Here is a 23,286-nt window from a genome sequence, read left to right as displayed (position 1 = left end):
TTACTTGGGGTAGGAAGAAGGGTGGGGGGAGATTTATAATAAGAAAACAAACAAAGAATGAAAAAAAAAAAGATTAAAAGGAGCGAAGAGACGGTTAATGAATGAGCAGGACCAACACTAATGAAAAGATAAGTGGCCGGATGGCTCGAGTTATTGATTAGGTCTTTTTTTTTTCCGTCTCTCTGGATGCATGTCGAGGGAGGAAGAGGAGGCTGAAGGGTTTCAGTCGCTGACGTCAGCAAAGAGAACGTGTCATGTTGTTTTCACGCGCGCGCTGAAGACAGTCATGGCGAGTTACATCAGGGAGCAGGACGAGAAGAGAACACTCTGAAATGACGAATGATGGGATTTTTAAAATATATATATATCTTGGGTACTTTACTCGATAGCTGAAAAGAAAAGTGCAAAAAAGGAACAGGAAGCATTGGTGTTGTTCACGGCGGCGCTGTGAATACTTGACCAGTTTTGTAAGGTGGGAGATTCCCTCCCAGCCTCCCGCTGCCCCCTCCTCGCTCGCTGACAGCTCTGATGTTGTCCACCGTCTCTTTGCAACAGTGTGAAATAAATTCAAGTGCTGGACTGTGTGTTGCTAGGTAACAGAAACTTAACTGCTGCTATCCGAGGAGCGGCTCCGAGGCTGAACGGAGAGGAAAATCCTCCGTGGAGCCGCACGGCGGACCGGGCAGCTTCTGTCAAGACGATTCACTGGCGACGGCAGCTGGCAGAGACGGAGGAATTCACAGGACGAAACCAAAACCCTCTCCTTTATCAGACCTCAAACCACATTTTAGGCCAATTAAAATGGACTGGACCTTGTCAAATGATTGGTTTGAACAGTTATCTATGTCGTAGAACTCTGCTAACAAGTGGACAAAATCATTAACGTCAAGTCTAATTTATGTGAGTGAAAGACACCAAAGGGCATCAGTTAGCACTTTTACTGAAAGTTAAAGTCGAAAAGAAAGAAAAACCCGCATGAGGCAACCAAAGATCGACAACTTTATGTTTGCAAGTCCGAAATCTGTCGCAACGGCCAGCCGAGAAGACAGGAGTGACAGCAAAGTTTCCAGCATCAGTGTGAAAATAAATTGTTCAGAAGTCAGGAAAATAGTGGAGAATTACCATGGATACCTATCAGATTGGCACCCTGTCCAAGGTTTTAAAAGCACATTAATTTCTAACACCTTTGTCTTCGTCACCAGTGTACACTGCAGCTGTGAATGGAAGCAGCTAAAAGTCCTTCTATTCGCATGTTCCATCTGTGTTTTTGTGTTAATTTCACTTCAGTAGCCTACCTGTCAACTTGTTTCTTTAAGGAACTCTATAAAGCCTTTTCACACTAACACACTAGTCACTTCAAGCTAATGCAATGTGATTGTTGCAAAGAAAGTTTAACTATTTACATCCTGTCACTCTTTTGTTCAAGGCTGTATTGTAAATGATGTGTGTGCTTTGGTAAAACAATTATTTTATTTATCTGTTATTCAAGCATTCAAAATAGTTTGATTTTCTCACACTAAAATAAGATTTCCATCCTTTTCACTGGGCGGAAACACTAAGCAGATAATTAACAGTCCGAGACAACTGTTGGACGTCACCTGAACCTTTTGCCACAAACTCGATCCATCCAGTGTGAAATAAAACAAATCCAGCCTCGGTCCAACTAATCCGCTCCGGCTGTAATTCCCTAAAACGCTAATGGCTTCCTTTTAGAGCAAAATCAATCAGCCTGGCGGACAGCGTTTAACCTTCCTCATCGCGCAGCTGGAGGACATTTTGCTCCAAGTGTGCGTCTCTGGCGCTGAGGTCAGGACCGGACCGCCTCTTGTTCTGCGAGTCTGAAACAACTGCAGCCCTGCAGTGGCCTGGCGGCGCTCCAAGACGAGTTCGTCATCGCCGCCGCTGCCTGCTTAGCAATCCTCTCCACTCCCGGCAGGTACAGCCTCCTAACTCACACACAGCGCCGACCGCAACCATTTTCTTTCCTTGTAAATATGTGTGGCGATGGAAAAAAATGTCTCTCTTTGTCGCAGCTCCCCAATACTGAACTTATCTCTCTCACTATTAGCCTCATTGTGTGTGGTGGCAGGATAAACAACTTTAAAAAGTTACATTTCATTGTGGCACAACTGGTTTTTGCTAAAACAATTACTTCTTAAAGTGTTCATATTTCCATCCTTTTAATAAAATATTGCTGTTTTTAGCCCATCTAATGCCATTGGCTACACAAAACGTAGAACTGGGTGAAAAGTTCAGGATTGTAACTTTAAGTAAAAAAAAAATGTTTTTGAAGCCATTTACCTTCTTGAGGAAAGAGAGGGGAAAAAGAGAAAGAAGGTGTAGGAGTTAATTAAACGACTAAATCCGCTCCGCTTCCGTCAGTCACACATCCCAGATGATTTACGCTCGACTCACCCTGCGGCGACAACAAGCGACGGAATGGAGCCGGAAGATATTAATCATAAGTTAAGAACGGGACGGGAGACGTTACTGCTTACTAAAATTATGATCTAAACAAAAGCAAAAGTATAAAATCTCAATTGAAATGTGTGAGGTTCATTCACTTAATTTCACTGTTCACATGTAGGTCAAAGGTTTTTTTTGTTTGTTTTGTTTTCATCTCTGCAGAGAAAACTTTAGGTGTGATTTATGTGTGAAGGAATCTGGATTATCTGTTCAACTTGTTGAATGTTAATTAAATCGAATGAAAATTAGACGCATCTGAACAGCCCGTGTCATTAATATCACCGTAAAAAATGTCCGGTAAAAATAGAAAACGACAGAATTTTTTATTTTATTTTATTTTATTTATTTATTTATTTATTTTGATGCCGTCAAGTCAAACTGACTCACGATAGAAAAAAGTGGAGTGCGGTATCAATTACTGCTCACTGAAATGCTCATCTCAGCTATCATCGGCATTCATCTGCCAAGCGCTCCGCCAGATGACAGATGGGAAAGATTCATTTATCTGAATTTGCGCAGGAGTGCAGAGGACGCAGCAGTCATGCAGCGTGACACCCGGTGGACAAGATTTGAAATCCTCGACGAGTTTGGTGAATCTGGTGCGTTAAGTGGGCCACAAACTCGGCACGGGGTCACAATAGTTGCGCGTTATTGACAATTTCCGTTGCCTGATTTCTGCATCTGTCATCATTTTGGGGGCGAACAGGAGCCCCAAACCCAATTCTCCACCAACTCTCTGCTCCCTGGTTTTTCCCCCATCAGCAGCTGCTAACTGCGCGCCACTCTCATGTGGGTCTCATGTTCTTGTGCTGCGTGCGAGATTCAGTAGCAGCTAAAATAATGAGCCATCTTTTCTCTCTGTATCTCTCCATCTCTTCCAGCCTCCTATTTATGCCCGCTTTAATTATTGGGCCACTGCGGCACATTTGGCCTCGCAAAAAAAAACCAAAAAAAAAAACACTGCGGCTGCAGTTCCAACAAGTCATCTTTACCCGAAGGACAGCGGCTGCACTGCACAGTCACGGCCACATGCAGCATCATATTTGTTACAGTTTGACTTTTTGGACTGTTTTGTTTGGAAAGAGCATGTAAACGATTAAAGTGCAGAAAAAGGAACACATGCGAGACAGAAGAAGACGGAAACTACAAAACCGGAAGCGGGGACGGATGACGCGATGCGTCGCTAAGGGTGACTGCGACAGGACGTGTCCGGCTTCGCGTCGCCCGTCGCTCAGATGTCAGCGAGGAAACATTACCGATGACTGCTGTGACATTATCAGATGGAGGGCAAGTTTGCAATGAAGGAGCCGAGGCGAACAAGAGAGGCAGGTTTAAGATGGTTTCCTGCCACACCTCTCAGTTTGTCATGTGATTTCCGAGGACAGAGGAGATGTTCATTTTCTACATCTCACCGACTACTGGTTTGAGAAGCCAAAAAGATTTTCTACCATGTAAAATAGTTTCATAATTGTGTCAAACTCTTTGCACTTACATTTTGTCATATTAGAACAACAGATTTTCAATGTGTTTTACTGCGATTTGCCACAGATCAGGACAAAACGTGCATGGCTGTTCAGATACACGCCTGGCTGTCGCAATAACGAATTATCCCAGTGATTATTGCCGTCAATTATATTACTGACGTTTTGAGACCATTTTCAAGTACATTTATCAATAATGGCACAATAACGCAATGTTCCTTTAAAGGCCTTCAAGTAAGAGCCTGATTTATGATGAGATTAAATCACACAAAGCGGGACTCTATTTGCAAATTGCATGATTTTTAAAGCTGCCTGGCTACCCCGCATCTTATTTAGGGATAGTCGCGTAAAGAGGGCTGACTACAAGTGCACACCACACTTTTCAGATTTACATCGGTAGTAAAAAAAAGCATAATGTTTTGGCCTATTACGTGATTTTCTTTTTCTCAAAATGTGAACAAAATAGGTGCATAAACATTTTTGAGAGGTATTTTATGTCCTTAGAAAACAGGGGCAGAGGGGGGAGTCTAAAATGTTTAAAAGTGAAGACCTCCTAAGGTCCAAAACATGGAATGCGCTACTCAGTCCTTTAGGAACTTGCGTGGATATTTTTTTTTTTAAACAAACCCTAGGAGTCAAACTTTTTTGGCTTTTATTAAAATTACCTTCAGCGTTTTTTCCACAGGGTGTTTAGATGCAGCTCTGCTCTTTGAGAACTCATCGCTATTTGCTCCGGCTTTTATTTGCATGAATATATATAAATAAATGTGGACGCACTTTCCTCTGAAAGCCTCATTTAAATGTGGGCAAACTGTGTCAAGCAGCTCACGCTGGAAAGTTGTGTTCGGCGACAACAGATCCGTCGTTTGCGTAGCTACCAGAATTAGACAGAAAGTCAAAGTGCAGACCTAAATCCAGCGGTGACAAGACTTGAAAATTGATCTTTTCGCAGAAACGATCCATCCAAGATGGCTGACCGTGCAACGAGGACGAGGGAAACATTTCATTTCCTGTCATTGTTCCAAAAACGTAAGACGTCTTCTGCTCTTGTCTTGTGCTCTCATTTGGCCCAAAATGAAAATGAGTTCGACAACATTGGCAATAAATCCTGATTTGTAGTTGTACAAACGTTTCTGTGGATGCTTTTATATGGGCTGCGTTTGATAAATAGACGTTTCCTGTGCTGCTTCAGTTTTGCATTTTCATTTCCAGGCAAATCTGGGCAGGAGGGCAGCATCACACACCTAAGAGTGTGTGTGTGTGTGTGTGTGTGTGTGTGTGTGNGTGTGTGTGTGTGTGTGTGTGTGTGTGTGTGGGCATTAGCTCTAGAGGAGCTTCTGTAACACCTTTCCATGTGACAAACCTCCGCCTCTGCCGTCTCCTTCAACACAGGTCGGACTTCCTGATGTTCCGGGAGATTAAAAAAAAAAATTAATCTGACTCATGCGACAAGGACTGCCTTTTGTCTCCATAGCTCCGCAACAGCAAGCAAAGAAGGTCACCATGGCGACAGCCAGGCTTCAGCATTTTGAACTGGAGGAGAGCAGCAGGAGGCCGCGCCACACACGCCTCATCATCTGCGGACAGATTTCAGGTCTCTGTCTGACTTTCTGACGCTAAACTGCATCATGCTGTTTAAGAGTAACTCAATTAATGGAGGCGTCTGCTGGGTGCTGCTGTTAAAAGCTGCAGAGCGACTGCGCATGCGTACAAACTCCTGTTGGGGATTCCACAAAACTGTCTCCATCCTGACTGACGTCTTAACGGAAGAAGTCCTGAGAAGCACAGCAGCGCTGCTGAGTTGCATCAGCAAACTGAGTGGGAAACTTCCTTAAAGCGGCACGGCGGCTGCGTAGCAGGATTGAGTTAGCAGCGAGCTGACAGGTGCATGGGAACACGTCATGGGCTGAAGGTGTGAAGTGTGTTCTCCGCCAACCTAAAAAAAAATCATCAGAAATTCATCCATCGTGACGACGTGTTATATTTTAAATGTGAACGGAGTTGTTTCATCTGTAGCTCAACAAAAAAAAAGCATCTTCTTTCTCTTATTTTAAGGTTTTGAATGCCTGAAGAAAAAAAAACTGTCAGATTAGGTAAGTTGGAAAATATTTAAACACAAAAAGAAAAATAGTAACTTTAAAACATTGTGAAGTGGAAGAAAATGATGCATGATTTTCAACATATTTAAAAAAAAAACCCTGAAAAGTATGGTGTGCAAATTTTATATTCAGCTCACTTTCCTTTCGTACTCATATATAATATCAAGTGCAGGTGATTGCCTTCAGAAATCACCTTAGTGGATAAAGTGCGCCAATGTGTAATTTAACCTCAGTTTAAATCCAGCTGGCCTGTGAAAGCCTTAAAGGGTTAATTCAGTTTGATGAAGCTTGAGCTTTTTTGCAACAAAGAAAGAGCACCAGAAGTCAGTCTTTAAGTGGGAAAACCACTAGAAACATAATCTCAAATGTCAGCTGTAATTGCAACTAAACTTGTTTCACAAACAAAGTGAATCAGGGCAGCTGAATACCAACTAAAGCGCAGATCCAAAATAGATAAAATCCCAATAAAATACAACTCTATGATGTGTAAAAATTAACAAATGATGGTAGAAAACGCCTTAAGTGCGAAGACGCAGCCGCCGTTGACCGCCGCGGAAAAACCAGAGCGGCTGGAACGCGTGTTTCCGCTCACATGCCGCCGTGCGCAGGCCGTGTTCTTCACTCCACCTACACGTGTGAAGCTTCGATTCTGCACCGCGCTCAAGCATGAAATTGGACGCCGTTGCAAAACAAATGTGTCTCTCTCTCCTTTTCTCTCCTCTCACTCATATCTCGTGTTCAACTTGCCGGAGGTGCTTTTTAAAGGAAAACGAAGCTATGAATGTATTTTAAAAAAAGAACACAGACACACAAACTGCGATTTCACGAATCCTCATTCAGTTCATACAACAATTAAAACATTCAATGGATGAAACGTGTAACCTCAAAAAAGACCTCCCAAAAAGAAGGATTTTCCTAAGCAACTGAGCTGCAGATGAAAACATTTTACGTTGCCATCAACAAGGACAGATTTGTTCCCCTCGGGGCAAATGGCAGCTTCAGTTTATGGCAGCTCAATTCGATTTTCTCAGATGTTAGAGAGGCACCGGTCTCTGTTTTCCATTCCAATTTGAGACCTGATTTGCAGAGAGCGTCACCGTTCTGTCTCTTTTTTGTTCGAAACAGAACGCCGTGACGGGGGGAAGCAGACGGACGTCGTTTCGCCCTGTTTTAACGCTCATGACGTCAAATGTTTTTTGTCACTTTTACCCACCTTGAGCTTGTGTTCGTGCTCCTTGTTGACTTGGGCCAGGAGCTGGGCTTTGCGGCGGTTCAAGGCGTCGATCAGCGCGTCGCACTGCGCCACCAAACAGGCCTCAAATTCCACGCCGTTTTCCTGAGGGGCAAAAAAAAAAAACCCAAAAAAACCCCCCACAGACATGAGGTCTCCTAGAATCTGTGATTTTTTATTTATTTATAGCAAATTAAAAACTTGTTTAACTTGACTTTTACTTGAAGCTCAAATATTTCATCATGTTTTTTTTCTGTTCATCAAATTCTAAGGGATTTTATTTTTTGTTTGTTCTCTGCTGTTCTTTCTCTTCTATGATCCGAATGGCTTTAATGTTGTTTTTCTTTTATCTTGTTTTTAGCATTGGGAAGATAAATAAATTAAATACAATTGCACCTGTTATCTCTGTTTTTCTGTATTATGGCTAAATATTAAAGATGTTTTTAGCATTCCAGAGTTTGAATGTTTTTATTTCATTCTCTGGTTTTTCCTTTTTTAACAAATTCACTTCCTGAGTTCAACACTTTCTTTCTCGTCTTGTTCTAGCTTTCTAATATTTTTTTTTTGTTTTTTTGTTTGTTTTACTTACCTCTGGAATTTTTGATGCAATTGTCAAATACAACACATTGTGTTACATTTCATTGAATGAAAAATGCTTTATGAATAATGTCAGATTAATCGATTAATATATCCCGTCAAGGCCCAGCTTTAAACATTTTAAATAAATTCCGTTTTTATTGTCGTTTCTTCACAGAATATTTTATGAATTCCTAAAAAAAAAAAAAAAATCCCAGAATTTTACAGCCTTAATACTCTCTTGAATATTTATTTTTTTTAATTCAAAAATAAAAATGTAAAACTATCATATCATAATATAAATATAACAATTATTATTAACTACACAGTCTGAATCAGAATAATATTTTTAGACCTTGAAACATTTTGCTGTCCATTTTCACACGTCTGTATTATTTGCTTCTCCACTCCTACACACACACGCACACACACACACTCTCTCTCTCTCTGGTCTAAGTCTGTGGGATGATTATCAATGGAGGCCTTTAATCCCACATTCCTCCTCTAATCAGCCAGTTAGGCTGACCACAGCGTCGTCTGGCTTTGTCGTCACACGAGTTTCCTAATCCAGCATACACCACAGCGTCATCAGCATAAACACAGATCCAGCAGAGACCTTCAGTTTATGGCTTTAGAGGTTATTTTTTTTATTTTTTTTTTTAATTAAGCAGCATGTCATAAGTTAAAAATTTTAACATATGGGCTTGGTAAGAAAACAGCACCGCAAGATCAAGTCGATTTTTCGAGGTTGCCTTAAAGAAAACCATAAGCGTCTTTTTGTGGTTTGGGTAAGTTTGGGCGAGTACCTGGATGTGCTGCACCATGTTCCTCAGCTGAACCAGGAACTCTTTTGCTTCGGTGGCTCTGTCTGACAGACCGTTTAAGGCTTGGGACAGCTGACCCTGTGGAGGACAAACACATTTCAGGAGCTTGGACTAACATAGAAGACACACACACAAAAGAAAGTCCATTGTCTCTAAAGTCCTGAGGTCGTTCTTACCATGTTCAACAACAAACCAGACATCAGTAAGACAACATCTACAATGACCTGAAATAACTAAGATTTTCAAAATTAGTCAGCACTTTATTTGAAGGGGCGTGCATAAGACAGACATGTCATAAACACGAAGGCGTCTATATGAATGTTTACATCATGACGTGTCTTTCGGTAAATAATGACACTTTTAATGCAAAGTTGACACTTTTATCAGACTTTTAATGAAACATTTAGAGCAACTTTGCATTGAAAGTGTCATTATTTACAGAATGACACGTCATGTAAGCATTCGCGAAGACTCCTTCACATTCAGAGCAGGAGTTATGTCATGTTTATGACTGTCATGTCAGTCTTATGCGCACCCTTTCAAAACAAAGCGCTACAGAGAGTCCAGGTTAGTGACTGGGCCACTGCTTTGGCAGCCTGCACCAAACCAGTAGAGACAAAAGCACTAAGATGAACAGGAAGTACAAGTAGCAGCAGGTTTGCACAGTTTGTATAGTTTGGTACAAATATTGAGTTCAGTGATAAGTACAACAGGAGAGTGCAGCTATTTTTCAGCATAAAAAGTCTCTAGGTTAGGTCATAAAATTAAAAACTAATCCGTCTTCGAGCTGTACGGTCGAGATGTGACGAGATACAAACATCTAGAACGGCATGAGGGAACTTTGCATCGTTATTATTGGATTACAGCTGCTGGGCTCCTGTTGAGAGCTGAGCTCAGCACACATGACAGGAAATGCCACTGTTGTGGATGTGTGCGATGACACAGAAGGACTTCTGTTTGGATAGCAGGGAAGAAGAGATGACTTGTTCACATGTATGTAGAGCGAGGCCGTGTGAACATGGAGGTGAGAGAGGGAGAGCGAGGACGGGGCCCGACCCTCTGACCCTCTGGGAACCTCGTCGGGTTGGTGGGCGCATGTTGTCTTCTGGCAGTGTTTTTTTTTTTTCTTTTGTGGGGGAGGGGGGCGTTTCCCGACGAAAAGGAAGAAAAATCATCTCGGCTGCGGAAGAGCGCAATAAAAACCAGCTTCTAGCTGATCTGGTGGAAAACGCTGTGAAAACAATCCGACACACGCTCCTCGGTGACAGCCGGGCCTCTGGAATCCGACGTTAGTCGACCAAATGGGAGTTGGCCTGCCGGGGCCGACAGCTGACCTTTGAACTCCAGAGTTTGGGAAAGAAAAAAAAAAAAAAGTGACCCTCAGATCCCATCAGTATAACAAGTACTTAACGTTTCTTTGTTTCCTGGGTTTTATTGAAGAAAAAAAGTGACAGCTGTCGCCAACATGAGTCCACGCAACTGGGGATGGTCCGAGCTGGCAACAGCTGAGCAAAGATCTGGACGTAAAGTTCTTAACTTTGTTCAGGGCTTCCTCTGTTAACCAGGGACTCATATTTTAGAGTCTCTAGAGATTTTCATTACTGGAAAAAGCATCTTCCTCCCCCCCCATGTAGTGATTTAACTATTAGATGTCACAGCGTATAGAAAAGTCTACAGATAAACAAGTTTATGACTAAAAAAAGATGTCCTGGGTTATGTGAACCTAAACACCAACACCAGGATTTTTGTGCAAAATTAACCTGGGATTGTTTTTTTTACGCCACACAGAGAAACAATCTACATTTAGAAAGCCACTGATTTAGGTTTAGGTTGAAATTGTTCAAATTGTTGTTTCCAGAGGTCATGAAAGGTCAGCCAGCCCTCCACACCTCCTTCAAGTCAGACAAAACTGGCGTCAATCAACTCGGATACGTTTGTGTGGCAAAATGTTTTGTTTCTGCTGCTTTGGCTTTGAAGATATTAATGAAAGCTTAAAGTTCGACTACTCCCAGTTTCACACACTTACGTTGCAACAGTCAAGTTTACAGTCATTTCTTCTTTGAAGAAAAATTTGATCCCAATCAGAATGGAATGAAAGTATAGTTTTGTTTTTTGGTTTTTTTCTTCTTGCCGCTTTTCCATAAAGTCCAGATCTATTTGGCGTTTATCCCTTGGGATTTCCTACTTCGTGCTTTGGAAGACCACGTCTCTCTTTGCTTCTGCTTCATAGCTGCATACTCTTAGCGTAATCCCAATCGTTAGTACCGAAATGCAACTACAACGTCCGAAGACATTTGTCAGCTGAAAGAAATCGGTAGGAAAACTCGAGAATTGAAAGCAGAACTTATTTTTGCAGTATTTCTGTTTTGCCAGAAGTTGTTGTTTTTTTTTTTTCTTTTCAGCTTGAATTTGTGCACAGATTAGATAAACCAAGAATAATGAGATTTATACGGCCCGCTGGGAAGATTCCTAGTTCTTCCTCGTGCTCCCGGCTCCATCTTCATTAATATTCAATCTGCACCTATGAGACGCTTCCCCTAAAGAAATCCCAATATTTCTTCAGAGTATAGGCTAGACTTTTATTTAATTCAAACTGGAAAAAACAAAAAACAAAAAGCAGACTCTTCTTCTCCTGCCAGCCCGGATCCATCTGCTGCTTCTCTCACTTCAAGATCTCACTAATCACACTCAGTCTGTCCACAGCGCTCAGTTCACACTCTGCTGTTTTTTTTGTCATGGATCAGGCAGGTTCCCTCACTTCCTGCCCTTCCAAGCTGACCTAAAAAAAATAATAAAAAAAAAGTAGCTTTCCTTTCTCCATCCTTGTAACACAAACATGGGGGTTAGCTCCTGCTCCGCCTGGTTAACAGTCATTCGGAAACGGAGCAGATGAACACGAGAAGCGCTCGGTTGTCTGGAGGCGTTTTTCCATGGCGTCTGTTTCTGAAGCCCGCAGAGCTCCGTCCCCGAAAAGCAGGTCACTGGAAAGTGGAGGCTCTCTTCATTCCCGTGCCGCTCACGGCTACTTCCTGCTCCGCGACGAGCGCGGCGCCAGGGCCGGCAGGTCGGCAGATGGGAGGACAGGGCCTCTGCGGCGAATGGGGTTGGAGAGCAAGACGGAGCTGGGATCCTTTAAGGTTTGGGGTTTTGAAGCAACAGGAGGAGCAGCTGAGTTTTTCTTCTTTTTAAAAATTATTTTCTGCTTATTGCACCTTTTTTCTGCAACATCCGTCCATCAATTCAGTCAGAGTTACAAGTATATATTTCGCCTCGACTTTAGAAAGGGGTTACCGGGGCAGTAGCCCAGGGCACCAAGTTTTGAGGGTCCCCAAAAATTCAAAAATAGTTTTGTAATGAATGAACAATTTACCTTGTACCCAATATACCCATAGGCCTACATGAACTGTTTAGTTTTTATATTGTTATATATATATTTATTTTTTGGGGGGGTTGGGGGTTAGGGTTAGGGTAGGTTAGATTTTGAACTTATAAAACATTTTTTTGGGACCAACATGGAGCCAGTTCACATGGGACATTTTAAACTTGCTGATGTGAAGGCCTGCCTTTTAATGGTAAGGTAAGGTATTTTTATTTATATAGCACTTTTTCAGCAACACGGCAATTCAAAGTGCTTCACGTGAGTTAGAGGAAACACAACCAAAATTACAAAAGAAAATCAAAAAGTACTCCACAATTTGTAAACTAGTAGGAGTTTCTCTGGATAAACTAATAGGAAAGTAAAAGTGTAAAAAGTTTAATGATAAATGTTGATCTAATGCACTGTAATTTTCTTGAGTAAAGTGGTTGGGTTTTTTTATTACTTATTTTTTAGGAAAAGGCACCAAAACTCTCTCTTGCCCAGGGGCCCCCCATCCTTCTAAATCTGGCCCTGCGTAGCCTACTTCATCCCCTAAATCCCAACAAAATCTACTGACATTTTGTTTGTGCTTCTAACGCAAAGTGACTGCACACGCAGCACAAACAAGCTGTCACAGTTCCTGCGATGACTGATGAGAAACGTCAGTACAAAAGTTAGCGTACATTGAAATTCACACATCGCCACGCGTTCATTTGCATTTTCATCTGTTGCCGGGGTGATAGATTTCACTCCCTGTGACATCAATCATGATTTTATGTCTGGCTGCTACCGGTCCCTGGAGGAGAAATTTTATTTTATTTATTTATTTTTAAGCTTCAGCTGATCAATTTACCGCTTACATTAATGCAAAGCGTCCAGGCCAGGTGGCTTCAGGGTGAAAGAAGAAAACGTTAAAATAAATAAATAAAAAATTGGGAGGGGTTCAGCTTAGAATGTCCCCGGTATTTATGGGGACACCGATCGCTTCTGTAATTAAGCCGAGTGGAAACGCGCGCATCGCGGTCATGAATAATTCACCGGCAGCTCCGGGGACCGGTTCATACGGTTCCTATTAGCCACTTGCCAATAGGAAAAGGTTTTAATGTTGAGAAAGGCGGCGGAGGCAGTTTGGAATAATGTCTCCACAGGGCGGAAGAAGGAGCGGAGGAAGTGGGTACACAGTCACTTAAAGTGGAAAAGAAAAGCGATAACACACACCTCTTTTAGCTAATTGAAAAGACACATCTGGAGAGAAAAAAAAAAAGTCTCATTACCTCCACTGCGGAGATAGCTGTTCTGTAACCTACTTTTAAAAACTGCACTGCTCTTTTTAAAGTTTCAGGGTCTTTTTTTCTTCTTTCTTAATCTTTAAACAATCAGTTTAAGCGCAACAAAAAACAAACATAAACCAAATGTCAGCCTCTGTTAAAAAAAAAAAAAGATGCTAAACCGGCAAAGAGAGAATAGCGTAACATGTTGGTGACTAGAGCAATGAAAGCATGTGGTTGTTTACGCGGGACGATAAGGTCGTCAGAGATTAAAGATGAAAAAAGCATTAACCGTGTCTGTGCTATTCTCTGCCTTTCTTTCTGTTGTTAAAACGTTTCCAGGAGTTTGGATTCTCCTCCCAAGATCCCACGTGAGACAAAGTCTTTCCCACGAGCAGAGCCTTAAAGCGGCTGGTGCATAATTCATCAATGAAATCTGCCGTCATCAATAAAGCACAAAGGCGGTTTAACAATCCACACAGAAGTAACAATGACACTGTGGCAAGCGTTAAGATGATGAAGGTTGTTTTTGTTTTTTTAATGTTTCTTTGTGTTTTGAATGGGCTCACAGCGTCAGCGCGTATAGGGCGGGGAGAGGTTTGTTCCTGCAAGCTTCTCATTAGCGCTCATTTAACAATGCCACAACTGACAGCGAACAAAGCTTAAAAGAGTTGGCCTAAATGAGAATAGACCGGGAGCGTCTAACTCATGTTTATTTTGGGCCATATCAAAAATGTGAATTTCCTTAAAGAACACCGATTGTGCCGGAATGTGTTGGTAAAACCAATTCAACTGTTCAAAAATATCAATAGATAGCCGTTTGTTTCAGTATTCAATAAGCTTTTCTTGAATGTTTTTGTGGCGCTAATTCAGAAATATTTGTAAGACATTTTTATGATATTTGCGCTAATGTATGATGCTAAATGTGACTTTTTATTACCCGCCATATAAAGTAGCTAGATTTGTTGCTAGCCTTAGCTAGCTTCCAGTTGCTGGTTGCATTTGACTTTGTGAACTCAGGATATGAAGGAGTGGACTTTAGGTTATTATTTTTCAGACTCTTATTATGAAGCGAAAAAAAAAAAGGAAATAGTTCTTGAGTTTCCCTATTGTGTTGCCAAAGTTGTCTAGGAGAGGGACAAATTAATAAAATATCTGGTCAAATTTGAACTGCTATACTCTATGCTAATCACACATTCTTTAACACTTTGTGATCTCCAAACAAATAATTAATGGAAAAATTTGGGACTTTTCCCAAATGTATAAACCTTGTCTCATCCGGTTTGAGAGTAAGATGTATAATCCTCATCCCGTGGGCTGGATGTAATATTTCAACCCTATAATTCACCAACACGTCAACATGAAAACACCTTCTGTCTGGGAGCCACGGTTTCCTGTGTGAACTGAAGTTGGAGGCTCATTACACTGATAATGACTAATCCTTTTCCTTCTTCCCCAGTCAATGTTTCACTTCCTCTCTTCGGGCATTTGGGGGTCACTCCCCTGCTCTCATTTTCCCGCTCTTTATCTCCGTCTTTCATTAACATTTGCACAACTAATCTCCTTACACGGAGCTCGAGGGGCGAACGCTGCTGCCAGTAATGGAGCGTCATCCCGCTAAACGCCCACTGTGAAAATTCATTCTCTCCAAGACGCCGCCCCGTCGTCCGCGTTCCCAAGCAGCGGAGCGGCCGTGTCCTGTCGGCTCAGAATCACTGATATCAGAAATGACATGCTCTGGGATCTGCGCCATGTAGCTGTTAAAGGCTTCTGGGCTTCTATTAATTTGCCATTAAGGAAGAAAAATTGAGACGAGAGCTAGCCGAGGAATGGATATGAAAAGAAACGTCCCAAGTTGTTACGTGTTGGAGTCTAATAATAATATTGCAGTTAAAGTTAATTTAAGTTTAGGAACTTTTATTTTGATTATTAATATCTTTGGATGCTTCAGACAGGAGTAGCTACAGTTTTATTAGATTCTGGATTAGATTTACATTCTGGAGCCTTTATTAGCAAATAAAATGAGTCAATTTTTAATCTGTTAAACTTTAAAGCGATCTCTTAGATTTTTCTGAAGTGGGGTTATGTGGTGAGGTTATCAGCAGTCAGTGTTTTACCTGTGGTAGGACTCATTTTGAACCAAGCAGAAATGTGCTTTAAAATGGCAGAAATGTTTATTTGTCTCCAGGCTGTGCTCTGTTCACAAATTTCTCATGACTTTATAGGCAACACAAAAACCAATAACTAAATAAAAACAGGCAGGTCTGCAAGCTCCTGCATTTCATCACTACAGTAACACATTTTTCTGGACAATAAATCGTCCCAGAAATGATTGCGATAAATGATAAAATTGTTGTTTTGAGGCCATTTTCAAGTCTTATTTTGACAATCTAACAATACAGGTTCACCCTCTGAGCTAGACCTATAAACTTTAACCCTCTTGATTGAAAATTTAAGACATTTTAAGAGTCCAAAATAAAACATAAACAAAATAGATAAATAAAACAGAAATTAACACATACACAACTGAAACCATGAATAAAATGGATTGTGAAATCTCTAAAAAAATATTCATCATCAAAGTGTAAATTATCAAGCTCATTTTAATTCATCGTACGATTGATTGATTGATTGATTAAATGCTTGTTGCGATAAACTTACTCACTATGGACATTTTTGCTTTGCCTTGGTGTGGACTTCTTTCGACTTTCTCTATCTATGAATTTACTGTCACGGTACAAAGCGTACATGTTATTCCTCCTTTCCGATAAAGAAAAAAAAAAAGGACAAACATGTACCCAGACCACAGAACACAAACTGTTCCAGTCACAGAAAGGCCAAACGCCATTTCTCCCGCCTCCTGACTCACAGCACTCTGTCCACAGCAACCCCATCATTTTAAGCATCACTTTGAGAGAATGTCCTGCGAGTCAGAAGAATCTTGTGAACACAACAGATGTGACGGACAGCGAGTCTCGTTACAACAAGCAGGCCGCGGTCCGAACACTAGAGGAGGAGGAAAGGTATCGCCACTTTTTAGGTTTTCCTCCTCGCTCGCGCTGAGATTTTAAGAGACTGCAGGCACCCAGAAGCAGCTGACAACACCAGCACCGAGACTGTAATGAGATTTTTAATAGTCGTCCCAGCACCTGCGCTGTCTGTCCTCATTAGCTTACTTTGTGGGGCACGGTGGATGAGAGCTGCCTGCATGTCTGCTTTAGTTAGGCCTGCTTCGCTTGTTGCACAGCTGAGGCTCAAACACATGCTGACGTTAAAAGCACCAAACAGGAACGCTTTGAAATGACTTAAACTCTACACCAAACAGGACTCCTGCGTAAGCCTGTTGCAATAATTAATCAATTAATTAATTAGTCACGTTACAAATTGAAATGAGTTGGGTCACTTATGAAGGGCAGTTTTGTTTAGAGACTTCATAATACATTTTATCAGTGGTTTCTGTTGAGTGTTGTTTTTATTTCCATTTAATTTTATTTTTTTGTGTGTGTTTGGTTGTGTTTTATTTTGGATATCTACAATGTCTTCCAGTTCCAGTGTGGAGCGTTTTTATTTTTTATTTTTACAAAATTCAAGTTTATAAGTCTTTGACAGGGCAAACTTTTATTATCAAAATGTTACTTGAAAATCGTCTCAAAACAACAGTATTATTGCTTATCGCAATCATTTCTAGGACAATTTATTATCCAGTAATATTTGGCCTAAGTAGTGTGGAAAAATGTTGAATTTGTTCATCCATCATGTCTAGAAAAAACCCTGCTGACAATTCTCCATTAAAAAATGGTCAAACTTTGTATTTATACTTCACAAATTGGCCAAAACTGTGTTCATCCATCATGTCTAGAAAAAACCCTGCTGACAATTCTCCATTAAAAAATGGTCAAACTTTGTATTTATGCTTCATAAATTGGCCAAAACTGTCTTTAACAGTCAGGAAAAGAGTGTCATTTTAACATGAGAACCATGTAGAAAGCCTGAATTTGTGTTTTGGTGAAGCTGTCGACTTCACAGGTCTTCTGGTGATCAAACCTCCACCCGACTGGTCGTTTTTGATCGGCTCTGAGGCGATGTAGCCTGACCCAGACGTCGCTTAAACGACCTGCACGGCCTCCAACAGCATCAGCAAAGAGACACAAACAGTGATGCGACAACAAAGCGGACATCTTGTCAACACATCACCGATCGTCTAATCACAAAAGGCAGACAGGACCTGGATGAGTCACGCTGTAAAACTCTTCTTTTTCAATCACTGCTCTGCTACTAAGGTTGACTTTGGGTACACTGAATTGCGCCACACTGCCATCAATCTGGTGTAAGTAAGGAGATAAATGCCCGAGGTTTTATCATCTTTGAGACCAGACACACTGTAAAGAGTCTGGGATGAACCCCTCGCGGCTCCTGGTATCTTGGAGACCTCCGTTGCTCTGTACAGCATCAAGAAGGACTCGGTTGCCATGGCAGCAGGTTGTTCAACTCTTAAACAATAAAGATAAAAGAGAGGACAGCGAAGGATGCGGACTGAAAAAAAACTCGACGAAAATGTTCAGAAAGAAAGCAAAAAAGATGGGATACTAGAAATGTGTGAGTGTAGATTCATTAAGCTTCTTTGTGTAGACAACACGCTACAAACATTAGCCAGTGATGATGATGACGATGGTGATGAAAAATGCAGCAGCCCGGTAAGAAAAGCTCAGAGATCAAACAGCAGTAGCTTTGATCTGATGAAGCATGAAGGAGAAAAATAGAGGTGTCTTTGTGATGGTTTTGTTGATGTGATAAAGCCTGGAGGTGAATGCAGAGCGGGACGGTACACAGCAGTAATTAGAGGACGACACATGACAGAAACCTTGTCAGAGCACGTTGATGAACTTTACTTTCTTTCACCTCCTTCTCTCTGGTTTTAGTGTCAATATTGCCTCTGAGTGTCAATAAAGTTTTGTTTTAGGAACACAGACAGGTTGATAAACATGCAGGGCTCCTAAACTTTTAAGATAAAATAATATCCATAATTGTCCAGACTGTTAAAGGCTTAAAAGTTGTCAATTCACTTATTGCATTCTTTTAAAGTCTAAATAACTTAAATCAGTAGTTTGAGCTCAAATGGCCGATTGGTTGATTGGTCGGTTACTTGGTTAGTTGGGTCTGTCAGTCAATTGATTGGTTAGTCGGTCGGTTCATTGGTTGGTGGGTTGGTCGATTGGTTAGATGTTAGTTTGGTTAGTTAGTCGGTTGGTCAGTTGGTTGGTTGTTTGATTGGTTGATGGATATCAAACTTATATCATTATCACTTTACTTTTTCAATATTTATCCAAACCTAGAACGCTTATTTCAAACTCCACAACTTCCCAGACCACATTTACTACAAATATACATGATATTCAACAGATTAACACGATCTACATGATAGAATGAGAAAAGGTTGATCTTTTGTGAGATTCAGGTGGTGAATTGAATAGCATCAATTTATATCAATGAACAATACAAAAGAACTTGGAAAAACTGTGGCAGCATCAAAGCAGCTGATTTAACCCTGATTTATGACCCAGTGTTTTAAAACTACGACGTCTGTATTTCAAACCAAACAAATGTACAAATGTGGGTAGAAAATTTGCATGAAAGTTCCTCACACAGCATCACAAAATATCACAACCTGAAAAAACCTTGGCTGAGTAAAATCTAAGTCAATACGACTCCCTGTTCCGGATTAATCCAATAGAAACCAAGTAAAAAGTCTTTTTCTTTCATATTTTTCCTCCTCAGTTCATTAAACATGTTTTCGAAGTCTGCAGTGGATGTTAATGTTCAAATAAATGTCTCCCTAAAGCTGAATTATAGAAGTATAACACAATTATTTCTTTTGAACGCCGGGCTAATCGAAAGCATCATGAATTGTTTATTTCAGCGACGTTTTCCTTCTGTTTTCCCTCATGTCATTGTGTTATTTTAATGTTACAATTCACTATCTGATAAATAATATATTACGACTCAGCTGCGCCCCCAAGCGGCCAAAAATATACATATTTTAACATGATGTTTCAAGGAGAAACAGGACGTGGTATAAAACAAAACGCAAATTCTGACAAAAATCAGGATTGTGAGGAAAAACTTAAAGCCACAATGAAAGTATTTGGTAAACTGTCTCCATGTCATACTCTGTCCCATCAGAAATAACCAGGTGCTGCTGATGGAGGCCAAAAACAGGGTTGCATATTGGCCCCAATAGCCCTGCCGCCATTGATTAGTTTCTTAAAATACTCTGCTCCTGTTTCAGACCCGTGAAACCACGAGAGCACACGAGGTCACAGAGGCTCAGCCTCCTCTGACTTTTCCATCAGTTTTAAAATTGGACTCTCACGTCTGAAATGATGGACTCATTTCAGCTCAGTCTAGAACAGATGATAAAAATGGAGGCTGGTTAAACGTTCCCATTGTCTTTTTCCTTTCTTTTTTCTTTTTGGAGAAATACAGGACTCCATTTCAAGTGTAAAAAACGAGGACAGCTTTCCCGAAAGCACAGGCGATGGTTTGTGTCAAGTTTTTGTGTGAGCAGTTGCTCACGTTTTTCTGGGTTTGTCTGCATCGCTACGTGTGTGTGTGTGTGTGTGTGTGTGTGGGAGTCTGCAGTGTTTGTAGAGCGTTCCGGGGACTAAATCTGGCTCTCCGATGTTTTTTTCTTCACTGGAAAGCGGACGGCGGAGGTGAAGGGTCGACAGTGCAGAGGCGTAGATAAACGTGGTGCCCACGACGACTCCAGGGTTCCAAAATAACCTCCGTTATCTACGCCAGAGGGCTGCATCTGCGCTTCACTTACAAAAGCAAGATAAGAGTGATGGCAAGGAGACCTTCCAACCTTTGTGATCTTTAAAAAAAAAATAGATATATATTTTTCAATTTATGTCACAGAGAGGTTAGAATTTTCTGTTCTCAAAGAATTAATTCCTGGAAATGTGATTCTTTTTTTCCGCCGATACACTCCTTGGGTTTCCCTAGTTCGGAGTGATGTCATCACGCTCGGGGCGCCATCTTGTTTTGTTTATTTCAACTTTGAATTCAGGTCAATTAGCAGAATGGATAATTGAAATAACGTCAGTTTTTAACATTTTTTTGTCCATTTGTAATTTTTTACTATAAGAAAAAAAGGCGAGGGCAAAACTTGATTAGTGGTAAATCTGATTTGATATTAAAAAAATGTTAAAAAAAAAACATTGAAGATTTTATATACAAGCCATATCGTCTGGCCCTAATAAAGGCTGCAGCTGAATAGAAAAGGTTTTGAAAACATCTCTCTTTTTCCACACTATCACAGCTACATGTTACAATTCTCATAGTTCTGTAATTCTGGAAATAAAATTGATTTTCTCATTTCAGGGTCCATCTTCAAAAAAAGAGAAAGAAAAAGAAAAACAAAGTCTATGCTGGAGATTTTAAAACTTAATCTAAAGGTTTAATGTTCTTTGAAATGTTGACGCAAGTTCTAAGCTATTTAGCACAGCTGCGTCCATGTAGCCTTGATGATCATATTTAAACTCTTTCAGAAACAACAGAGCTTGTTCTATTTTTTTTTTAATTCAAAGACAGTCGAAGATTGTACACAGCCGCCACACGTAGAATTCAAACCCACTTCCAGGTCAGAGTATTACACACGTCTCCAAAGCAACACTCACTTTCACTATCCATGTTTGATAGCTTTCACTTTTTTTGCATCGCGCATCACTTCACATAATAAAATCTATTTAACTGCACGACAGAATATGTTTTGCGTGCTGCTTTAAATCATTTGCATGTTACTCAGGAGCTAATATTGGAAACAACTTTTCCTGTGCCGCCCCCTAGCTCTTGCCACCCAAAGCAAAGAGCCACACCATCCAAACCATCCATAAATCATATTTTGTACATTTACAGCTGCTGATTTGTCACCCTTTCATATAAGACTCCACATAAGCAATTATTCCCTTCTTTTCCTCAAGATAAACCTTAAACACCGCACCAGTAAAATAGAAACACAGAAACTTATTTAAAAATCACATATCAAAATCTGTTTCCTCCATTTTTTTTAAGACAGACCTGTTGCTCCGCCTAAAGCTGAAAAAACCTGTTCGCTTCAAAGAAAGCTTTCGTGTTTTTACGCACGTACCTTGTGCAGTTTCCACATCGCGCCCAGTGCTTTGACTTCGTGCGTGCCGTGCTTCCCCTCTTCCAAACACTGGTAACACACGGGCATCTTGCACTGCACGCAGTACATGCTCAGGTTCTCCAGCTCGTGCTCCGTGCAGGTGGAGATCTTACGCGGGCTCGCGCGGCGACTGATCCGGCCCTGCGCGGGGGGAACCAGGCGATGCTTGGCGAGGGGACCGCGGGGCGGGTGGCAGCGCAGGCGGCACGGGTCGCAGTAGAACACGTCGCACTGCTCGCACATCACCGTGGCCTCCTTCGGACTCTTCTCGCACAGCTGGCACTTGAGGGCGGCCGCCTTGCTCTGCTGGTACCGGTCCACCACCCCTTCCAGCACCCGGTTTTTGGGGAACCCCCGGAGCCCCCGGTCGTCCAGGATCAGGCTGCGGTGACACTGCGGACATGTGATGCAGGAGTTGCGGGGGATCGGGGGCAAGGAGGCCGGATGCGGCAGGAGGTGCTGCTGCGGACCGGGCTGCGGGACGGCCGGGGGGAAAACCCGGACTCCATTCGGTGATTTCTGACAGGGGGTGGTCGGAGCGCTGACAAACCCCCCGTAGGACCCGTATCCGCTGTCCGCCTCGCTGTACAAACTCATTTTATCCAAATCCAAGTAATCATAATCTGAGACGCCGGACCCGGAGGCTCGGCTGCTCTGCGGGGACTCGGCTTCGGGGGTCTGCACAAGAATATTCCGCGCACACGCCAGGCAAATATTGTGGGAGCAAGGCAGTATGATGGGCTCCCGGTAAAAGGAGCCGCAAACGGGGCATTTTAACTCTTCCTCCATCTCGTCCATGGCGGATATACCGTGAGGATGGAGATCCTAGAATGACGCTCCGGTATAAAAACGAGAGCAGAGCTGTTGCTGCTGCTGCTGGTGATAATTGGTGTTGGCCTCCGTGAGTAAGCAGCGATCAGTTCGCGTCCTGCTGCAGCTGCCAAGTGCAACCTTGACCAAAGGAGAAGCGTCGGTACTCGGGAGGCAGAAGCTCCTTCCGCCAATCAGGAAGCAGCAGCAGCTCGGAACCGAAGGCTATTGGTTGCCCGGAGGATTCCATTGAACCATTGGACATCTCGTCTGTCAACGTGAAGGTCCATTAATGAGCTTCACGAGGCGGGTAGTTAGCGCACACCCCAACTAACTTCAAACTAATAGTTTCATAGAATGGACGAAATAGAATTAAAGTAATTATTTAAAGCTAAGACAAATCAAAACACCAATAATGGCCAAAGTTTGCATCCGCTGTTCTTTACTTCATACTTAAAAAGACACAGTTATGAATGTAGGCCTCCAGCTGTTTTATTATGTGCTATGACTTATTATTTTGTCAACAGATAAAATAATGATGCAGTCTTTACATGGTACAGGATAGAAACACTAACATGTCTATAATACAGTATAAGTTCATACTCTCAGCTACAGGTGGCTCTCAATAATACAATTCAAAAAGTGAATTTTTCAATATATTACAGGGTTTCCCCAGTGTATTATAAGCCTGGCGGGCCACCAGGCTTTACTTGTGCCACCACCAGGCTAAGCATTGCTTATTTTTTGTAAGTTTCTTTAAAATGTTTGCATTTTTTAAGACGCTATAGTTGGTGTTCAGGTATGGATCTTCTAATGGTTTAATAACACATAATTATTAAGCAAATTTTCAAATTTCCTGTCAGCTTTAAACATTTTTAACTCAAAAACACGACGGGCTGCTGCCCTATTGCCCCAACCAACAGGCTTAGCAAGTTTTCTGCGGAAAACCTATATACACTGCTCAAAAAAATAAAGGGAACACTCA

The 23,286-nt window shown here is 41.6% G+C and overlaps 1 protein-coding gene across 2 annotated transcripts in view; it reads right to left on the bottom strand.

Moving 5' to 3' along the window:
• trim9 (tripartite motif containing 9) overlaps positions 1-22,953 on the bottom strand; it is a 38,012-nt gene extending 15,059 nt beyond the window's left edge. For both annotated transcript variants that reach the window (XM_007561844.2, XM_007561845.2), the window contains exons 1-3: positions 21,453-22,953; positions 8,660-8,755; positions 7,260-7,382 (exon numbers count right to left, since the gene is read on the bottom strand). In XM_007561844.2, coding sequence (XP_007561906.1) covers positions 7,260-7,382; positions 8,660-8,755; positions 21,453-22,289 — 1,056 coding nt within the window. In that variant the 5' untranslated portion in view covers positions 22,290-22,953. The remainder of the gene's footprint in view (positions 1-7,259; positions 7,383-8,659; positions 8,756-21,452) is intronic.
• Positions 22,954-23,286: the final 333 nt, after the last annotated feature.

Source organism: Poecilia formosa, unplaced genomic scaffold (assembly GCF_000485575.1).
Source record: "Poecilia formosa unplaced genomic scaffold, Poecilia_formosa-5.1.2 Scaffold131, whole genome shotgun sequence".
Classification (NCBI taxonomy): Eukaryota; Metazoa; Chordata; class Actinopteri; order Cyprinodontiformes; family Poeciliidae; genus Poecilia; species Poecilia formosa.
Note: the sequence above shows the minus strand (reverse complement) of the source record. Positions and strands in the feature narration are given on the sequence as shown.